At 43.3% G+C, this 16,512-nt stretch overlaps 2 protein-coding genes across 5 annotated transcripts in view; one reads left to right on the top strand and one right to left on the bottom strand.

The window, feature by feature from the left end:
• Positions 1-15,988, bottom strand: part of STRN3 (striatin 3) — a 60,722-nt gene extending 44,734 nt beyond the window's left edge. For all 4 annotated transcript variants that reach the window (XM_054970668.1, XM_054970671.1, XM_054970672.1 and 1 more), the window contains exon 1: positions 15,404-15,988. In XM_054970668.1, coding sequence (XP_054826643.1) covers positions 15,404-15,736 — 333 coding nt within the window. In that variant the 5' untranslated portion in view covers positions 15,737-15,988. The remainder of the gene's footprint in view (positions 1-15,403) is intronic.
• The window catches only part of AP4S1 (adaptor related protein complex 4 subunit sigma 1), a 54,265-nt gene continuing 52,907 nt past the window's right edge, over positions 15,155-16,512 (top strand). Inside the window, exon 1 of the mRNA XM_054970673.1 lies at positions 15,155-15,255. The gene's annotated coding sequence lies outside the window, so the exon portion shown is untranslated. The remainder of the gene's footprint in view (positions 15,256-16,512) is intronic.

Genomic DNA, 16,512 nt, shown 5'->3' with positions numbered 1-16,512 from the left:
CAGGGAAAACAACCCCTGGTTCACACCCACAGATTCCTAGCTTTTCAAATTAACCTTTTCCTCACAAAAATTGTAAGATCATGGCCATACACATGCACAGTCTCACACAAACTTCCAACTGTTCATCAGGTACCCCCTTCCCTAAGTTCTTTTCCACATTTGGCATCCTTACTCTATCACTGGAACTTATTTTGCACTACAAAAGTGGCAAGACAGATCTGGAAAGTAATTCAGGTTTGGGGAGTGATGACACACATGAAAGGAGAAGGCACTGTGTCACTCTCATCTACATCAACTCCAAAGCAGGCTGCAAAGGTGCTACTTCTACAGTCACATTGCACTCCAGCAATGTGAAGCAAGTCTGAGAAGCAACATACTTTCCAGTTTAGCAGCAGCACAGATGACGGGAGAAGCCACACCACCCCTGCGTATGTTAGTGGTGTTGCAGAGATGCTGCCTTTAAAGCCTGTCTTAATGGCAGGGATGGCACAGGAGCAAAACACTTGTGGTTGAGCCACCAAATGGCCTTAAGCACATTTTTCTCCATCAGCTGCAATTTTCTCTGTTATGCCACTTCAGGATATTTTGAGCACTTAAAAATTTTTTTTTAAGGCAACTGCTACTCCACTAAGCAATTACTGCTATCTGGCTGTATGGTAGGGAAATGGCAGCCATCAGGGGTTAAAAGAAGAAAAATGGCACCAATGTAAGTGGGGCATTCAAAAATGCACACTTTCCCATTCAGCACGCTCACACATTTGGGCTGCATTTTCAGAAAAGACCCCTGTAATGCAGCTTTAAGAAAGAGCATGCCAAGCACAGAGAAAACCTAAAAAGTGGTTGTTATGTGGATTCTCCAAAAAATGTCCACGTAGAAGCAGCCAGATTTTAATTGCAGCTTGTTATGGAATCTGAATGCAGCCTTGATCTGTTACTTTCCTTTATGGAAACCTATTCTTGAGCTAGCTTTTTGCTGTGTCGTCATCTAAATATTGGTTACCTTGTTTTTTCTGAGACACTTCTTCAAATACATGAATATGACAACATGGTGGGTGCTGATTGGGCAGAAAGGTGGGATATTAATGTTATAAATAAATAAAAGTAAGCATTGTCCGGGGTCTGAGTCCCAGCCCCCAGACTTGCCAGGAGGGAACAGCGGGAGGCAACCGGGAGGCAGCAGCCCTGTCACCCCAGCCAGCAATCAGGTCCAGAACCTGCCTACTCCATGGGGAAGGGGCGAAAGGCCAAAGCCTCAGAGGGCCGGAGGGAGCAGGGAGAGACAAGCTAGTCCCACCCTCCAGGGGGAGGAGAGGGGGCTAAGCAGGCCAGAGGAAAAGGGCCAAGGCAGGGGGAATAGGGACCCAGCAGCAGCCCAAACAGAGCCCTTACCAGCCAAGGAGGAGAAGCAGCCACTACAGCCCAGAGCCACACCCTGCCAAAGGACAGTAGCCTGGCTCAGGAGTTGCTAGGAGCCAAGCCCCTCCAGGTGGAGCTGCCACAGGCATTCTGGGGGAGGAGTTGGATAGCCCCGCCCAGCATCAATGAGCAGGCAGCCCAGAAGCTGGCCAGGGCAATTCTTCGCGAGCAAGGCCAGGGAAGCTCAGCAGCACAGAAGCCTACTGGGGCAGCTTCTCGCGAGCAAGGCCAGGCAAGCTCAGCAGCTCAAAGGTCTACTGGGGCAGCTCCTCATGAGAAAGGCCAAGGAGACCACAGCTGGGGATGGCTCGCATTCAACCCCACCCTGCCAGCAAGGCAAGGAAGCCTAGAAGGGATTAGTGATAGGAGGGAAACACCTGAGGGAAGGCACAGCTGGGCCAAGTCAGGAGAGGGAACAAGCCTGGAAGGAGGGTGGGGTGGAGAAAGGAAACCCTATAAAGGGTGGTTAGGAAGAGCTCTGAGGTGGTGGGTGTGAGTAAGGAGTGATGGCGTGGAGCGAGAGCAGAGCAGTGCGAGAGTGGAGGCTTGGAGGAGAGTTCTGGGAGGAGGAGAGGATGGAGGACGCAGGGGGTGAGCAGGCCAGGTTGAGCAGGCTAGTGAGTGGAGTGAGAGGGAGTCTGGGTGATGTATACTGTCCCTCCTTCCACAGAGCAGGGTCCTGCAGCATCCCTGGCGCCCCTCTGATGTCAGGGCCGGCCCAGCCGGCGCCCTGCCCAGCGGCGGCAGCGACAAGCCCTGACAAGCATAATTCTGTTTCCATTCAGCAGTTCTACAAATTTACTCTGAATCACATATGCAAGTAGCCAACGAGCAAAAAGTTCAAATTTAATCCTGACAAGATCAAAATAACACCAGTTGATAAAGCAGAATCCAAAGAGGGAGGCAAATACACTGTCTTTTCTGGATCATGTGAAGAGCTCTGAGATGTTCCTGGACTATCATGGTAGTTAGAAACAGACTGGTGCTGTTGCTAGGAGTGTATATTTTTAAAATTACATTTGACTTGAAAATCATTTCCCCTCCAGGACTCTGCTGATCTGACCAAACCAATTCATGCTTCTGTAATTTTGTGGAAATTTCAAGTGCAAAATACAACTATACAGTTATTGACTGAGATAAGCCAATCTGAATATATCACACCTGTTCCAGAATATCTCTATTGCAGACATCTTGTTTCCAAATTCAGTTTTAGGTGCTGATCTTTATCTTTAAAGCCATGCTCAAATTAGGACCTGCATTTATGAAGTCTCTCTCTCTCTCTCTCTGCCAAAGAGGTAAGGATGCCAATCCTACCACTCCTTAGAAAGATAAAAGGTGGCCTTACTTCAGAGGACATTTTATTGCTTTAGGGAACACATTTGGTTATTAATTTGGGCCCTGGTGATGTTGTGGCTAGAGATACTGATTGTATTTCATGATACTGGTTGGCTTAACTATTAGATGCAGGAGAATTACTGCCCAGTTTAACAGTATGTCTAATTTATGTTTTTATGACAAAATCCAGCAAGTATGAAGTTGCACTCCTGCAACTGATGCAATGGCACTTCCAGTAGAGTGGCTACTAGAACACTAGAATGTTCTAGAATACTAGAACATCACATAAAGACTCAATTGCAGCATTCTAGATTCTAAATTTAATTAACATTTTTTATCATTCTAAAAGTATTAATGCATGACTGCATTTGCTAAATTTCTTTGGTGAGATCAAATCTGTGATAAAAGGAACACAGACATTTGGGTAATTTTTAAAAAAAACCCATAGAACTTAGTCTATCCAGAACAATATTCCTTACTATTAATTCTCAATTAGATTGGATCTGTTTTAAGATAAAAACTTGTTGAATACATAACATCCTTATTTTTCAATATGGAACCAATTATTGTTCCATCAGCTCATCCAATTTAAACAGAGTCATTCAGGTTTTTTAAAAATTAATTGTACACCATAAACATTTTCCAAAGTATTACATGATATTTGGATATTGGATCTTATAGCAGCGTTTGACACAGTCGACCACCATCTTTTGACTCACTGCCTCGCTGCTGTGGGGATCCGTGGGACAGCCCTGCAATGGCTGAGCTCCTTTCTTCATGGTCAGGGACAGAAGGTGGTGCTAGGGGAACAAATGTCTGACCACCATCCATTGGTGTGCAGCATCCCTCAGGGGAGATTCTTTCCCCGATGCTATTTAACATCTATATGTGCCCCCTTGCCCAGGTGGTCCAGAGCTTTGGGCTGGGTTGTCACCAGTATGCTGACGACATCCAGCTCTACCTGTTAATGCTGCCCCTGACTCTTTGGTCCAGTGTTTGGATGCCGTGGTGGAATGGTTGTGTCAGAGTCACCTGAAGCTGAATCCCCAGAAGATGGAGGTTCTGTATCTGGGTCATGGGGCGACATGGGGAATCTGGCTCCCAGCCCTCGACAGAGTACTGTTACAGCCTTCGCCGATGGTGAAGAGCCTGGGTGTGCCCCTGGATGCCAAACTTTTTATGGAGGCCCAGGTTGCTGTCATTGCCAGATCTTTTTTTTCATCTTCGGCAGGTCAGGCAATTGGTGCCCTATCTCTCATCCCAGGACCTAGCTTCTGTAATCCATGCAACGGTCACCTCTAGATTAGACTACTGCAACTTGCTCTATGCTGGGCTGCCTGTGGGCTTGACCTGGAAATTACAGCTGGTCCAAAATGCAGCAGCACATGTCCTTACAGGGATGTCATTTAGGGCTCATATTCACCCTGTGTTACGCCAGCTGCACTGGCTCCCAGTTGAGTTTTGGGTCCAGTTCAAGATATTAGTCTTAGTATTTAAAGCCCTTCATGGACTGGGACCTGCATACCTACGGGACTGTCTCTCCCATTATGCCCCCCATAGGGCCTTGTGCTCTGCAGATAAACAGCTTCTGGTGGTTCCCAGACCAAGGGACATTCGGCTGGCCTAAACTAGGGCCAGGGCCTTTTCTGCCCTGGCCCCGGCCTGGTGGAATGCTCTTCCAATGGAGATCCGGGCCCTGCAGGACTTTTTACAGTTCTGCAGGCCTGCAAGACGGAGCTGTTCCACTGGGTCTTTGACTAGGGGCCAGCTTTTTGTCCTTTCTTCTGATTGCCACACCCTCTTTTTGCAGCCGCCCTGGAGTTACATCATGGCGGTGCCTGTGGTTATGGTGACTTTGTAGTGGCCATATTTGTTTGGTGGCACCTCGATTTTTATGCTGCTGGTATAATTGTGTATTAATATTGGTTTTTATGCTATTTGTAATAATGTTTTTTTTTGTATTTTTATTAATATATTTGTTGGAAGCCGCCATGAGCCCACTTGCGGGAAGAGCAGGGTATAAGTCGAATAAAATAAATAAATAAGTAAATAAAGAAATAAATAAATTGGGTGTTGTTACTGAAGTAACTGAAAACCATTTTTATTAGATTTCTCTGTCCATACTTTCTATATACCCTTCAGGCTGAACTAAAAGTGTACGGATCTCTATATATAAATTCAACAATAAAACCAGTAAGTCCCAGTGTCTCAGCATGCCCAAATTTTAAGATAAGCACATGGAACATTCCTGAAGGAATCAACCTTATCTGAGGGCCAAACTACACATTACATCTACCTTGTGATCACCTCAGGACTTGCAGCAGAATGCCAGATGCAACAGCCCCATGGGAACTCAATTTAGAAATGCTGCAGGACTGCAAGGAGAGGAGGGACTCCTGCCTTCTTCCCTACATTGTTTTCCCAACCGAAAACTGGCCTGGAGGGCATTATTCGTCCCACTGTGAACTGCAAGTTCAAGCATTCAGTGCATGCACAGTCCTAATTCCCCAGGTATCATACCTAGTTTGGAAAATGGGGGAGGAGCAGGAGCCCTCCTCCTCCTCCCACACCATGGCCTCAACTACAGTTGGGCTCTTGCAGCACTTTTAAATCATATTCCCATGGGCAACTCACAGCTGTTGCATAGCTGCAAGTCCCCCTGGCAATGGGAAGCTGTTTCAGTATCCTCTCCCAAGTGACATGGTTATCACATCTACAGGGCTTCTAACAAAACTGAACACTTCCCTTTTCCTGAAGTTTTAGGAACTAGATTAAATCACTGAGGCAATTCTCCAATTTTTATTACTCTAAGTCTTTTTACTGATTATTATGGGACTTTTCACTCAAAACTCCCGTATGACCTCTTGCTCTAGGTAAATGTAATTTCTGGCAGTCTGTGACCATTATGGGGAAAGGGGAGACATAAAGTGAGGATTCTAAGGCATCTGCCACTGAACTAAAGAATGTTCACTCCCATACTCTTGCCTCTCCTTGTCTCTTTTTAAATCTCAACCACCCAGAAGAAGGGAAAAGGGGGACACAAATTTAGTTTAATGAGTAGTTCGTGTGTAAGCATAAGCTATGTGCTCCCTAAACTGCTAAACTGACACTCTTATCCAGAGCCCCGGTATTACCTGCTTGAGGGGAAAATCTTTTCCTCTTGCTTCTTAAACTGAGGTCAGCTCACTCACTCCCATTCAGTGGAGTCCCATGGGCTATGATTGGCTGACAATTATTTGGATTTGCATAAGACCATAATCACAAGGACTGGTTTAGAGTCCTGGAGGAAAGGAGGGACTTTGGGGAATGATTGCCACACTCTTATTTTTAAACTCTGTTAAGACCAACTTTCTAAGTTTATTTCAAAACATATATAGTCTCAAGTTTTAACACAGGACTGTGTTGCAGGTATCGACTAATGTCAATTCATACACTGTAGTAGTTAGTTAATATGTAGTCCATTGTTGAGCTTATGTTGATTTTCCATCCTCTGTGTTTTAAATATAGCTTCTGCTTTTTCATTTTTTTAAATAAGTTCCTGTACTAATGCCCTTACAATTGCCTTAAATGTGTTCTAAACCACCATCTGATATATTGCTTGGGTGGTACTTGATCTTTAATTGGGTAATCCAATTTTATTGCACTGTTCACTGTATATATTATAGCAGTCTTTACTGCACTGATTGTATAGCTCTGTAATCCGCCTTGTCTCAGCAACAATGGAAGATGATAAATGAAATAAATATTTTTGCCTAACATTAATTTTTGCTCTTGGTTTTGTGGTATGATTATTAATTCTCCAGGCATTCTCAGTTGGTTTCTTCCTCTTCCATCGTAAAGTCAAAATAACAGTAGCACAGTCAACATAAATCAATGGACTAATATTTACCTCCATTATATTCCAAGCCATATTTGGAAAAGTAAGAATGTAACTTTCATGTTTTACCATGGTACCCAAATAACAGAGCTAATTCTTCTCTGAAAGATTCTGGTATCTCTAGCTGTCTACTAAAGACGAGTTGCATAACCAAGCTTAAGCTAAGATTGAGCTGTCCAAGGTTTCTTTGGATTTGTCTAACCTAGGTGTTCCCAACATGGTGCCCACTGACACCTTTCCTGGTGTCTGCCAAGTGTTTTTAGAAAGCAGGCAAAGCTAGGTTTGGCTTTTGCCAGCACGGCATCTGACTGGCTACGTAGATTTTTTAAAAGTTGCTTCAACAACTGCCATCACAATATAAGGATCTTCCCTGCATTTCTGTGTGTGTATGCAAGGAAGTATTTTGAACAATATGTTTATTTTAAAAGGTGTCCTGTTAAAGACAGCTTCTGTCTGAAATGCTGAAAAGTTACTATTAGAGTTGATTAGCTTTGCCTCTTGTAGCAGCCATTTTGTAGTTGTGCCCACTACCCTGTGCCAGAATTCCACAGTACCACAGGCTCAAAAAAATTGGAGAACCAGTCTAGCCCAATGCATACATGTTATTCAAATCAACTGGCAAAATAACTTCAGCCTCCATTCACTCTACAGCTGCACTTGTTAAATGCCTGGAAAAAAATCTGCTGGTCCGTCATCTGTTGCATAATTATTACTCGCTTTTCCAGTGGCTTCAGAATACCTTTAATAGCCATATAAGTAAAGTTCGGTTCTTGTTATTTTTCTGTAACTTTTGTTGCTGTGGGTACTTGCAACGACAAGGGCTGGAATCCAATGGACTACTAGAAACACTTAGGACCCGAGTATACATAACAGGAATTTTTAAGATTCTTTTTCTTTAAATAGCAGACTTCCATGCCTTATCATAAACTCTTTTGAAAATATGCTCACTTTTATACATGAAGGATAGTTGTTTGATACACACAAGCTCTAACACCTTTTGGACACTTAAGACTACTTATTGTTTTTTGAAGCACGATGATATACCACTGACAAAGATCTGAACAATGCTTCCTCACCTATTGTAATATAACATTATACTGGAATTATCATCAACCTTTTTCCCCGTGTCTCCAATCTTAAACAGTTTTTAAGTCCTTGCTATACTTAGAATGGATTTTCTTTTCTTAAATGATAATGAAAATTAAAGAAAAAAAGGAACAAAGACTGGTTACATAAATCCAGCAGGAAATCCTTTTCTACTGTTCCATTATATCTTGTAGGTAAATGTTACAGAGCTTCTCTCTTACTGCAAGGTGCTCAGATCTGGCAATTACAAAAAATGCTTTGACTTCTTCTGCTCTCATTAATACTGCAGTTTTCAGTATAATTAATCATCAATTTACTTACTTTACTTAATTTGGCCCGCCCTCCCCACAAGCGGGCTCAGGGTGGGGTACAACATCCATAAAATACATAATTATATAAATACAATTAAAATCATATTATAAAATTATAACTCAGATGGCCTATTGCACATTCCTGCCCTCAAATACAAAGAAGGAGACACCCAGACGGACGGGATGTCATTGGATAGGAGAAAGCGACGGGAGGCTCAATGATGGTCCTAATACTGGCCTCAACCATATGCCCGACGGAACATCTCCATCTTGCAGGCCCGCTGAAATACCTGATAATATTCTTTAAGACGGAATTTTTTTGTCCATTTACAGTTAGTTTAGACTTTTCACTGAATAACTGGTAGGAGCATATTTTTACAATAAATATTACCAATACTTCATGTTGTGCTTTGGAGTACTTAAAAATTTGCTGTTAATTAGAAGAGCAGATTCTATTCACAGCTCCATATTTGCATCTGACCTCAGGAGTTAAATCCTCAAATTATTATCCTCTCCCAACTCTCTAATCTTCACATTGTTCCCACCTGCACACTTGAAGACTGACTATAGATATATACCAGCTTTTCCTTGCCATTTCCAAAATCCTCTTCCAAAAGCCAGAATGCTTTTGTTTTTGTGATTAGCATCTATCTTCTAATAACACAATAAAAGAAATTGGCTTAGAACAAAAAATAGCAGTTTGATCGTCAATCAGGTTGTTTAAAAAATACTGAATATTGAATTGAATATTACATTTAATTTCCTTCAATGTCTGAATATTTTACTCTGCAGATGCCTTTTTTTCTGACTAGTATTCATTTTCTATGAACACAGGAATACATATCTTACAGAGCAATCCTAAGCAATTACTCCAGTCTAAGACCACTGATTTCAGTAGGCTTAGAGTGGAGCAACTCTTCTTAGGGTTGCACTGTTAGTTTCACTACTCATTGCTGATGTGGACAGTGTTACGAATACATTTAACCAATCACCAATTACATATTATTCAACTTAAAAACAACTGTTAAGCTCTGCAGTTTTTTTGCTGCTAATCTATTACTTAGCTCAGAGCATCAGTGACTCTGCTCATAAATTAACCAATTTATTTAATAACGTGTTTGTTACCAATTCAATTATAAATTACAAGCCTATTTGATTAATAAATTGTTTCACTAGTGAAAAATGAGTTTCATCTACCAGTTTCCACTAAAACTTTAGCTGTAAATACAGCTCCAGTTCTCCTAGTTTAGCTAACCATCCAATTCTAGATTCCTGTAACAGATGGATGTATTAATACTTTAATCAGTTGATCTTTCTTCCTCCCTACAAATTTCATATAAACAACAGGGAATGGATCATATAACCAACAGGAGCAAGGATGCTCATGTATAAAGATCCTTTCCCACCTCCCTCTTCATGCAGCAGCTTGTAAAAAGCTGATACTCAGTCACAGAAGCTCTATGAGGAAAATGTGATGTGAAACAGGGAGCTGTCCCCAGACATGTTGAGGTCCTCATCTGTTTGGGTGCTGTCCAGCCCCACTTCATTGCACTGTTTAGTTTTGCTTCCTGATGATGTGATGTGAGAAGCAGTGCTCCTCAGCCTCCCCTGGATTTCTTTCCCATTGGCATTAGCACCTTGACCTGAAGCAGGAGCCAATGAGGAAATTTCATCATTTCCCCCAGAATCTGTTGCTACCCCATATGCTGCCCATGCTTTTCACCACCATGGGTTCTTCCTGACTAAGCAAAAAGTCCCTACAAACCAAAATCCTCTGCACCTTTTCTGTCTGATTTTATCCACAGAAGTTGTGCAGCAACTCTGCAAGTTTCTAGATTACATGCAATTCCTTGTATGTGTCACTGCTAGCAAGAGAGGAGCTGCCCGACCATCCTGTAGGGGGGCATCACCTACCGTTTTGTTGGTGGGAGTTTCTGATGGTGGAAGAGGCTCCATCAGTACAATATATACAACCAGAAATATTACATCTAGATTAGATTACTGCAATGCACAATTTGGGGCTACCCTTCAAAAGTGTTTGGAAACTTCAAACGGCGCAGAATGCTGCAGCTAGGATGTTGACTGGAATGGGTCGTAGGGAATATATCATTCTAGTCTTGGTCCATCTACGCTGGCTCCCAGTTTGTTTCCAGGTACAATTTAAGGTGCAGGTGTTGCCTTTTAAAACCCTATATGGCTTGGGACCAACATACCTGAAGGACTGCCTAATCCCTTATGAATGTATCTGACCACTCAAGTCATCTTCCAATGCCTGCTTTGGGTCCCTGGGCTTTTGAGATTAGGCAGGTGGTAAATCAGAAGAGGGCCTTCTGTGTTGCAGCACCAAAACTCTGGAATTCTCTCCACAGGGAGATTCACCTATCCCTTCTGTTGCCATTTTTTGCTAGCAGGTGAAGACTTTTTTTTTTAATTTGCCAGTTCCTCAGTGATCCCTCCTTCCTGCCCTATATTTTAATTGTTGTCTGTATAATTTTGCATGTGTATTTTAACTCTGGTTTAAACTGTTTTAATAATAGGAGGATTGTTGATTTTAAGGATTTTTAAGAAATTACTTTATTATGTATGTTATTAATCTGTTAGCCACTTTGATAGCTCTGATGAGTGCAAAAAGGCAAAGTATAAATCTGATAAATAAATATTTCCTGGTGTGGTAATATTTAATGTCTTGTCAGCTAAGCAAGCTATACCTTAAAGGGTGTGGACAGTTTTTTTAGGAACTTGAGTTACCAGTAATGTGGAAATGACAAGCATGTGGTAGAATTACTATTCTAGAAACCAACAAGCCAGTACAGTAGCAAGGCATCAGTTGGGAGGTGGGGTGAGAGCTTGTTCAAAATCACTGATTTGGATACTTTCTACATGTTGGAGCAAGTTGTTATATGTACCTAGGTACTTCCTAAGAAAGGCAGATCTCCTGTGTTAAATCAAATTTTTAAAATCTTTCTTTTCTGAAATGAAGCCATAAAAGGATTACTGTGTACCACTGCAAATTAAAATAAGAGTGACTCAAAACCAGGGGAGAAAGAATCTCCCCACTTGTTCAAATAGACATATCTAGTATTTCAAAATTTTTGAGTCTATAATATGCAAAGAGAACAAAGTCAGATCTATAGACCAAACATATTTGGAAGCACCCTGAGATAATACCCTATGAATTTTGACAGGATTAACTAGTACACTAATAGTGCAGTTACATGTGTAACTAAAACAGGCCTTTATAAGTCCTCATGCCATGTCACCACAGTGATTTAAAATTTGCTTGTGGTGCCTGGAATTCCTAAGCAGTCCCTTCCCTGTACCAATGGCCTGCTCAGATACAGGTGCACCAAAAGGCAGATGAGCCAGCTCTTGCCTAGAAGCTGCTCAAAAGCAGTGAGGCAAGAGTCAGCCAATCTGAAAAATGTAACTTCTCAGATTCTCAGGACTGGGAATTAAAGTCCATGCAGGAGAGCAAACAAGAATGATAGCCAAGGACTGCTGGGGGGGTGGGGCGGTATTACCCCTTGAGGGAAGAGGAGGGCTTAACAACTCTATGTCTATATTTGAGGCTTCTACATTTATATCAAGGACCACAAGGGTAAACAATAATGCACTGCAATAATAGGAGCGGGTAAATTTTTTAAAAAGAGATTAGCATTAGTCAAGCTATATGAATAAACAGAAACTTGACACAGTCAGTGTAGTGCAGCATTTAGTGTGATACCAGGGTCTGGAAGACTCAAGTTCAAATCCCCATTCTGCCATGGAAGATCATGGAGCGACCTTGGCCAAGTCTCTCTCTCTTAGCCTAACCTACCTCATAGGGCTGGTGTTGTGGGGATAGAATGGATGAGAGAATAACGTAATAACTCACTTTGGGGTCCTCAATGGTGTGAAAAGCCAGGTAAAAATATCTAAATAAATAAAAATCACAGTACTCCTTGATTGGTGCAGGGCAGGAACAAGATTTCTAGTCTGGTATACTAGGGCTTTTTCTGCAGTTCTGTTCCTCCACAAGGAGGAGACAAAGGCAACAGGAGACAACGATAACAGCTCACCAGCAACTGGTATTCAGTGGCATTCTGTATCTGAACACATTTGTATATAAGCAGCTAATACCCACATAATGGTGGGATGTCTTAACCAACAAGAAATTCTGTCTTATTTATATACCCTGCATAACTAGAGTTGCCAGCTGATTGCCTGATCAGATATTGCTACTTAACTATATATTTTAAAAGTTTCATGTGGGTAGCCATGTTAGTCTATAGCAGCAGAACAAAATTTTAGTACAGTAGGACCTTAAAGACCAACAACGTTTTCCAGGTTATAAGCTTTTGAGAGTTTTTAAGGTGCTACCGGACTCGAATTTTGATCTGCACCTTTAAGACTAACCAACTTTATTGTAGCATAAGCTTTCAAGAACCACAGCTCTCTTCGTCAGATGCACCTGATGAAGAGAGCTATGGTTCTCGAAAGTTTATGCTACAATAAAGTTAGTTAGTCTTAAAGGTGTAACATGGCTAACTCCTCTGAATTTTGATCTGTAATCAAGTATTCTGTGAAATTAAGACTGTGCTTGGTCTATGTTATATTGTATTATGGTGATGTCTGATGACAAACAGAACAACGTTTCCTTTTCAGGTAAATAATACTACAATCCTAAACACACTTAATAGAATATAAATCCCCAGGGCTTATTTCTGAGTATGCATGCTTTGGATTACACTGTGCCACTTCCATTTAAGAAAAGGCATCCTCATCCCAATTTAAGCTGTGAAGACAGGATCCATAGTCAGCAATATATACTTCTACATTTTCTGTCGAAATCTGGTAAACATAATTCATTAAAATTGTTCACTACAAAAAATGAATTTTAAAATCTACATTTGAAGATTAGAACACTTTATTTGGAACATCAATTTTATTTATATTACAGTTCTAATTATTCAACCAGCTTTAAACTTTTAGTCTGGATCACAGATCCAAAGACATTTCAAGCCCTGACAACTTTAAAGTATTATAATTAAGTTATTATTTGTACAACAGGCCTGCTGTAATGCAACAATCTCCACAATTCAACAAGTGCCTGACATAAATCTTTCTTTACACAGTCCTGTTGCTGCTACAATGTTGCTATACTGAGGAAATTTCAATCTTCATCTTGTAAAATAGACTTGGATCAAATAACTGGCAAATTAATACTCAACACAATTGTCAATAAAAGCTATTTTCAGATACCCGGAACAAACCTATCTTTGTTAAAGAATGGCAACATCTTGATGTTAGTGCGCTCATCATATGTGTCCTCCTCCACTCAAGCATGAAGTGTAATTAAAAGCTTCCTTGTTTGGGAAGCCTTCAATCAAATTCCAATTTGCCATGATATCCACACAGGTGCTTGGAGAAACTGGGGTTGTTTTTCTTTCCATGAACTGGGATTCTAAGCCTCAATTTAATACTAGTATAGAAAACCCTTCTATTAAAAGAGTGGATCAGCATAAAACATCATTCAGAAGCTACTGAGAAATTTGTTGTCACCCTTGCAAAGAACATACCCAGTCTTAAATTATTAATGTTGTCTTTTGCAACATCTTTAACTTTGCACATCTCATAGTGTTTAACCTCACAAGACTCCTTTAAGACAGCATGCTATCATTTATATTTTTCCCCATTAGGAAACTGAGGCTGAGAGATTCTGCAGCCTTGGGAAGGCCATTACAAGTCCACGCTACAAGCTAGGAATTCCAGATTCAAATGTAACTATCTTGAATTCACTGAGACAAATGTCACATAATTTACTTTTAAAAATGAAACATTAGTCTCACTAAATATAAGTTCTGTGCCAAGGAAACTTCATAATTACTATAAGGACTGATTCCATATGTCCACACAAGTACTTCTTGTACAGACCATGGAATAGTGGCTAGATTGTCAGAAGATAGTTGGGGAAACTCCACTCAGCCGTCACAGACCTCAGGTAACCCTAGGCTAGTCACTCTCTCAACCTATCTCACAGGATTGTAATGACAATAAAACAGGGAAGGTGTGAAACATATACAGTGTACTGAGTTTCTTGGAAAAAGAGAAGTATAAAAACAGGATTAACAAATGTTAGTTTATTTTTACATCATTAAACTCCTAAAAGTGTAGCTTAAACCTGCTAATTTCAAAGTTACAGTTCATGTAACAAAGAGCTATGTGAGCCTTTACACCTATGAATCCAACATTAGCAACCATCACTGCATGATGCAATGGCAAAACCAGATTTACCATATAATGTATATTAGTCAGGAAAACACAATGAATCCCAGATTCTTGACAAAAGTTTTTAACAATATGTGTATCTGACAGTCACACTTCCTTTGAAAAGGTGTGAACAAACCACTGGATCCACATGTACAATGATGTAATTGGCAAGACCTAAAAAGGAAATGGGCCAGTTACATTTACTACCTCCTCCACAGCTTTGGGAGTGTGTCTCACAATGTCACTCATGCAAGCACCGAAGGGGGGACAGACACACCTCCCATGCCTCCAAAAGAACCAGGTTTGATTTGTATTCCCTTCATACTTAGAAGAGCAAGATTTGAATCCAGTGGCACCTTAGAGATTAACCAGATTTCCAGGGTTCCAGTAAGATTTCTAGGGTATGAATGCACCTTAGAGACAAACTAGATTGCCAGTGTACCAGCAAGAATTCTAGGGTATGAGCTCATACCCTGGAAATCTTGCTGGTCTTTAAAGTGCCACTGGCACTTCTACTGTCGACTAACAGGGCTACCCACTTGACACTAATTTACTTCTTAGAGCAGCACGTGAGAATGCTAGCAGGAGCGACGAGCAGGCTGGCTAGGAGAAGGGATCCGTACTGCTCCAATTCCGTCCCCTCATAGCCCCAGGAGCCTCTGACGGCCCCGATCCAGAGCTACAACCAGAGAAAGACACTGCCGCGTATTACACCCTGTGAGAAGGAGTCACGGCTCCTCTGCTCAGGGCAGTATGTCGAACCCAACCCAGGCCCAGAGAATAGAAGGCGGCGGCGGCGGCGGCATAGCTCTCTCCCCCCGCCCCGCTACCCAGCTTGACAGGCCCAGACCAGGCGGGCGCCATACTAGAAACCAAAATGGCTGCCCCAGGGAAAGCAGCCCGACCCCGGGAGCCGCGAGGGGGCCGTGCCGAGTGACGCCCGCCGCGCCGCGCCACGCCTCGCCTCGACCCGCCACACAGGTACCTTCTTCCACACGCCATCCCGGAGAGCGGCGCGTCCCTCGCCGGCCCCCCTCAAAACACACACATTATCTAAGCGCGCAGCTCGCTCTTCCGCAAGGCATTGTCCCTTCCCTCGCACACAGCCCGGCCGCCAGCTCGGCCCTACCTGGAGCTCGGCCCTTTCCACCTCCCAGTGAGCGCGCTCCATCTCGAAGCGGGCCCACTCGTGCTGGATGTAGTGCAGGATCCCCGGGATGGTGTAGTGTTGCGGCCGGGAAAGTTCTGACGCGTTGCCGCCCGGCCCCACCGCTTCCTGAGCTGCCGCCGCCGGGCCTTGAGGCTGCGGCGCCGGAGGTCCCCCTCCGCCGCCCGGCCCTGCACAGCCTTGGTTGAGCAGTTGCGAGTTGGCGCTTCCTCCGGAGGGCGGCAGCGGCTGCTGCGGAGGTCTCGGGGCGGTCCCGGCCATGATCCCGCCGCCGCCTCCGGGATGTTCGTCCATTGTCTATGGGGAGTCCCCCTCCCCGCCTGCCTTGAGGGTTCCTGAGTCCGGGGCGCGGAAGCGGGGCGATGAGCGGCGGAGGCTCCGGGGAGGGCAGGGGGCCAGTCAAGGCTACGCGGAGGGAGGAACCGCTCGGTGTCAGAGTAACGCCGACCGAGAGCCGCCGCGATCGCCGCCTCCGGCCGCCATTACAGTCTCAGCTCCATCATCGGCCGGACAGATTCACTCCACTCGTTCACCCACCCACTGGAAGGCCGGGAGGGAGGGGGGGCGGTGCGGAGCATGCTGGGAAAAGCACCCGCCTCGCTTCTGCGCCCCGACTGTCTATTTGTGCGCATGCGCATCAGTTAATAGACGGGCGCCGGAGGTGAGAGGAGAGACTTGTTTTCTGCGCCTTTTGAAAAGAAAACCCGTCGGCAGTCGCGGTCTCGTTGCATGCTGTGGAGAAATTGACAGAGGACGGGCGAAAGGGGCCCAAGTGGCTTCTCCTTTCTGAACTTTTGCCTGTGTAGAGCCTAATAAGCTTTCTGCTTTCCATAAACAGCGCTTGCTTGCTTTGTGTCTGAATTGCGGAATCGGAAATCACTTGTAAATGCCCCAGAGAGAGTCCTGTCCAGCTTCAGATACATTTGCTGGAATTTTTTTTAAAAATTAAGGTATTGCTAGATTCGTTCTACGACTATTCCCGGAACATGCGAAATAATAATAAACAGGAGAGTGCTTGTTCAGAGTGCCTTTCCCTTGTTTCCGTGTCAAATGCTTTGGTTGCTGGCACT

The sequence above is a fragment of the Eublepharis macularius genome, chromosome 2 (assembly GCF_028583425.1).
Source record: "Eublepharis macularius isolate TG4126 chromosome 2, MPM_Emac_v1.0, whole genome shotgun sequence".
NCBI lineage: Eukaryota > Metazoa > Chordata > Lepidosauria > Squamata > Eublepharidae > Eublepharis > Eublepharis macularius.
Note: the sequence above shows the minus strand (reverse complement) of the source record. Positions and strands in the feature narration are given on the sequence as shown.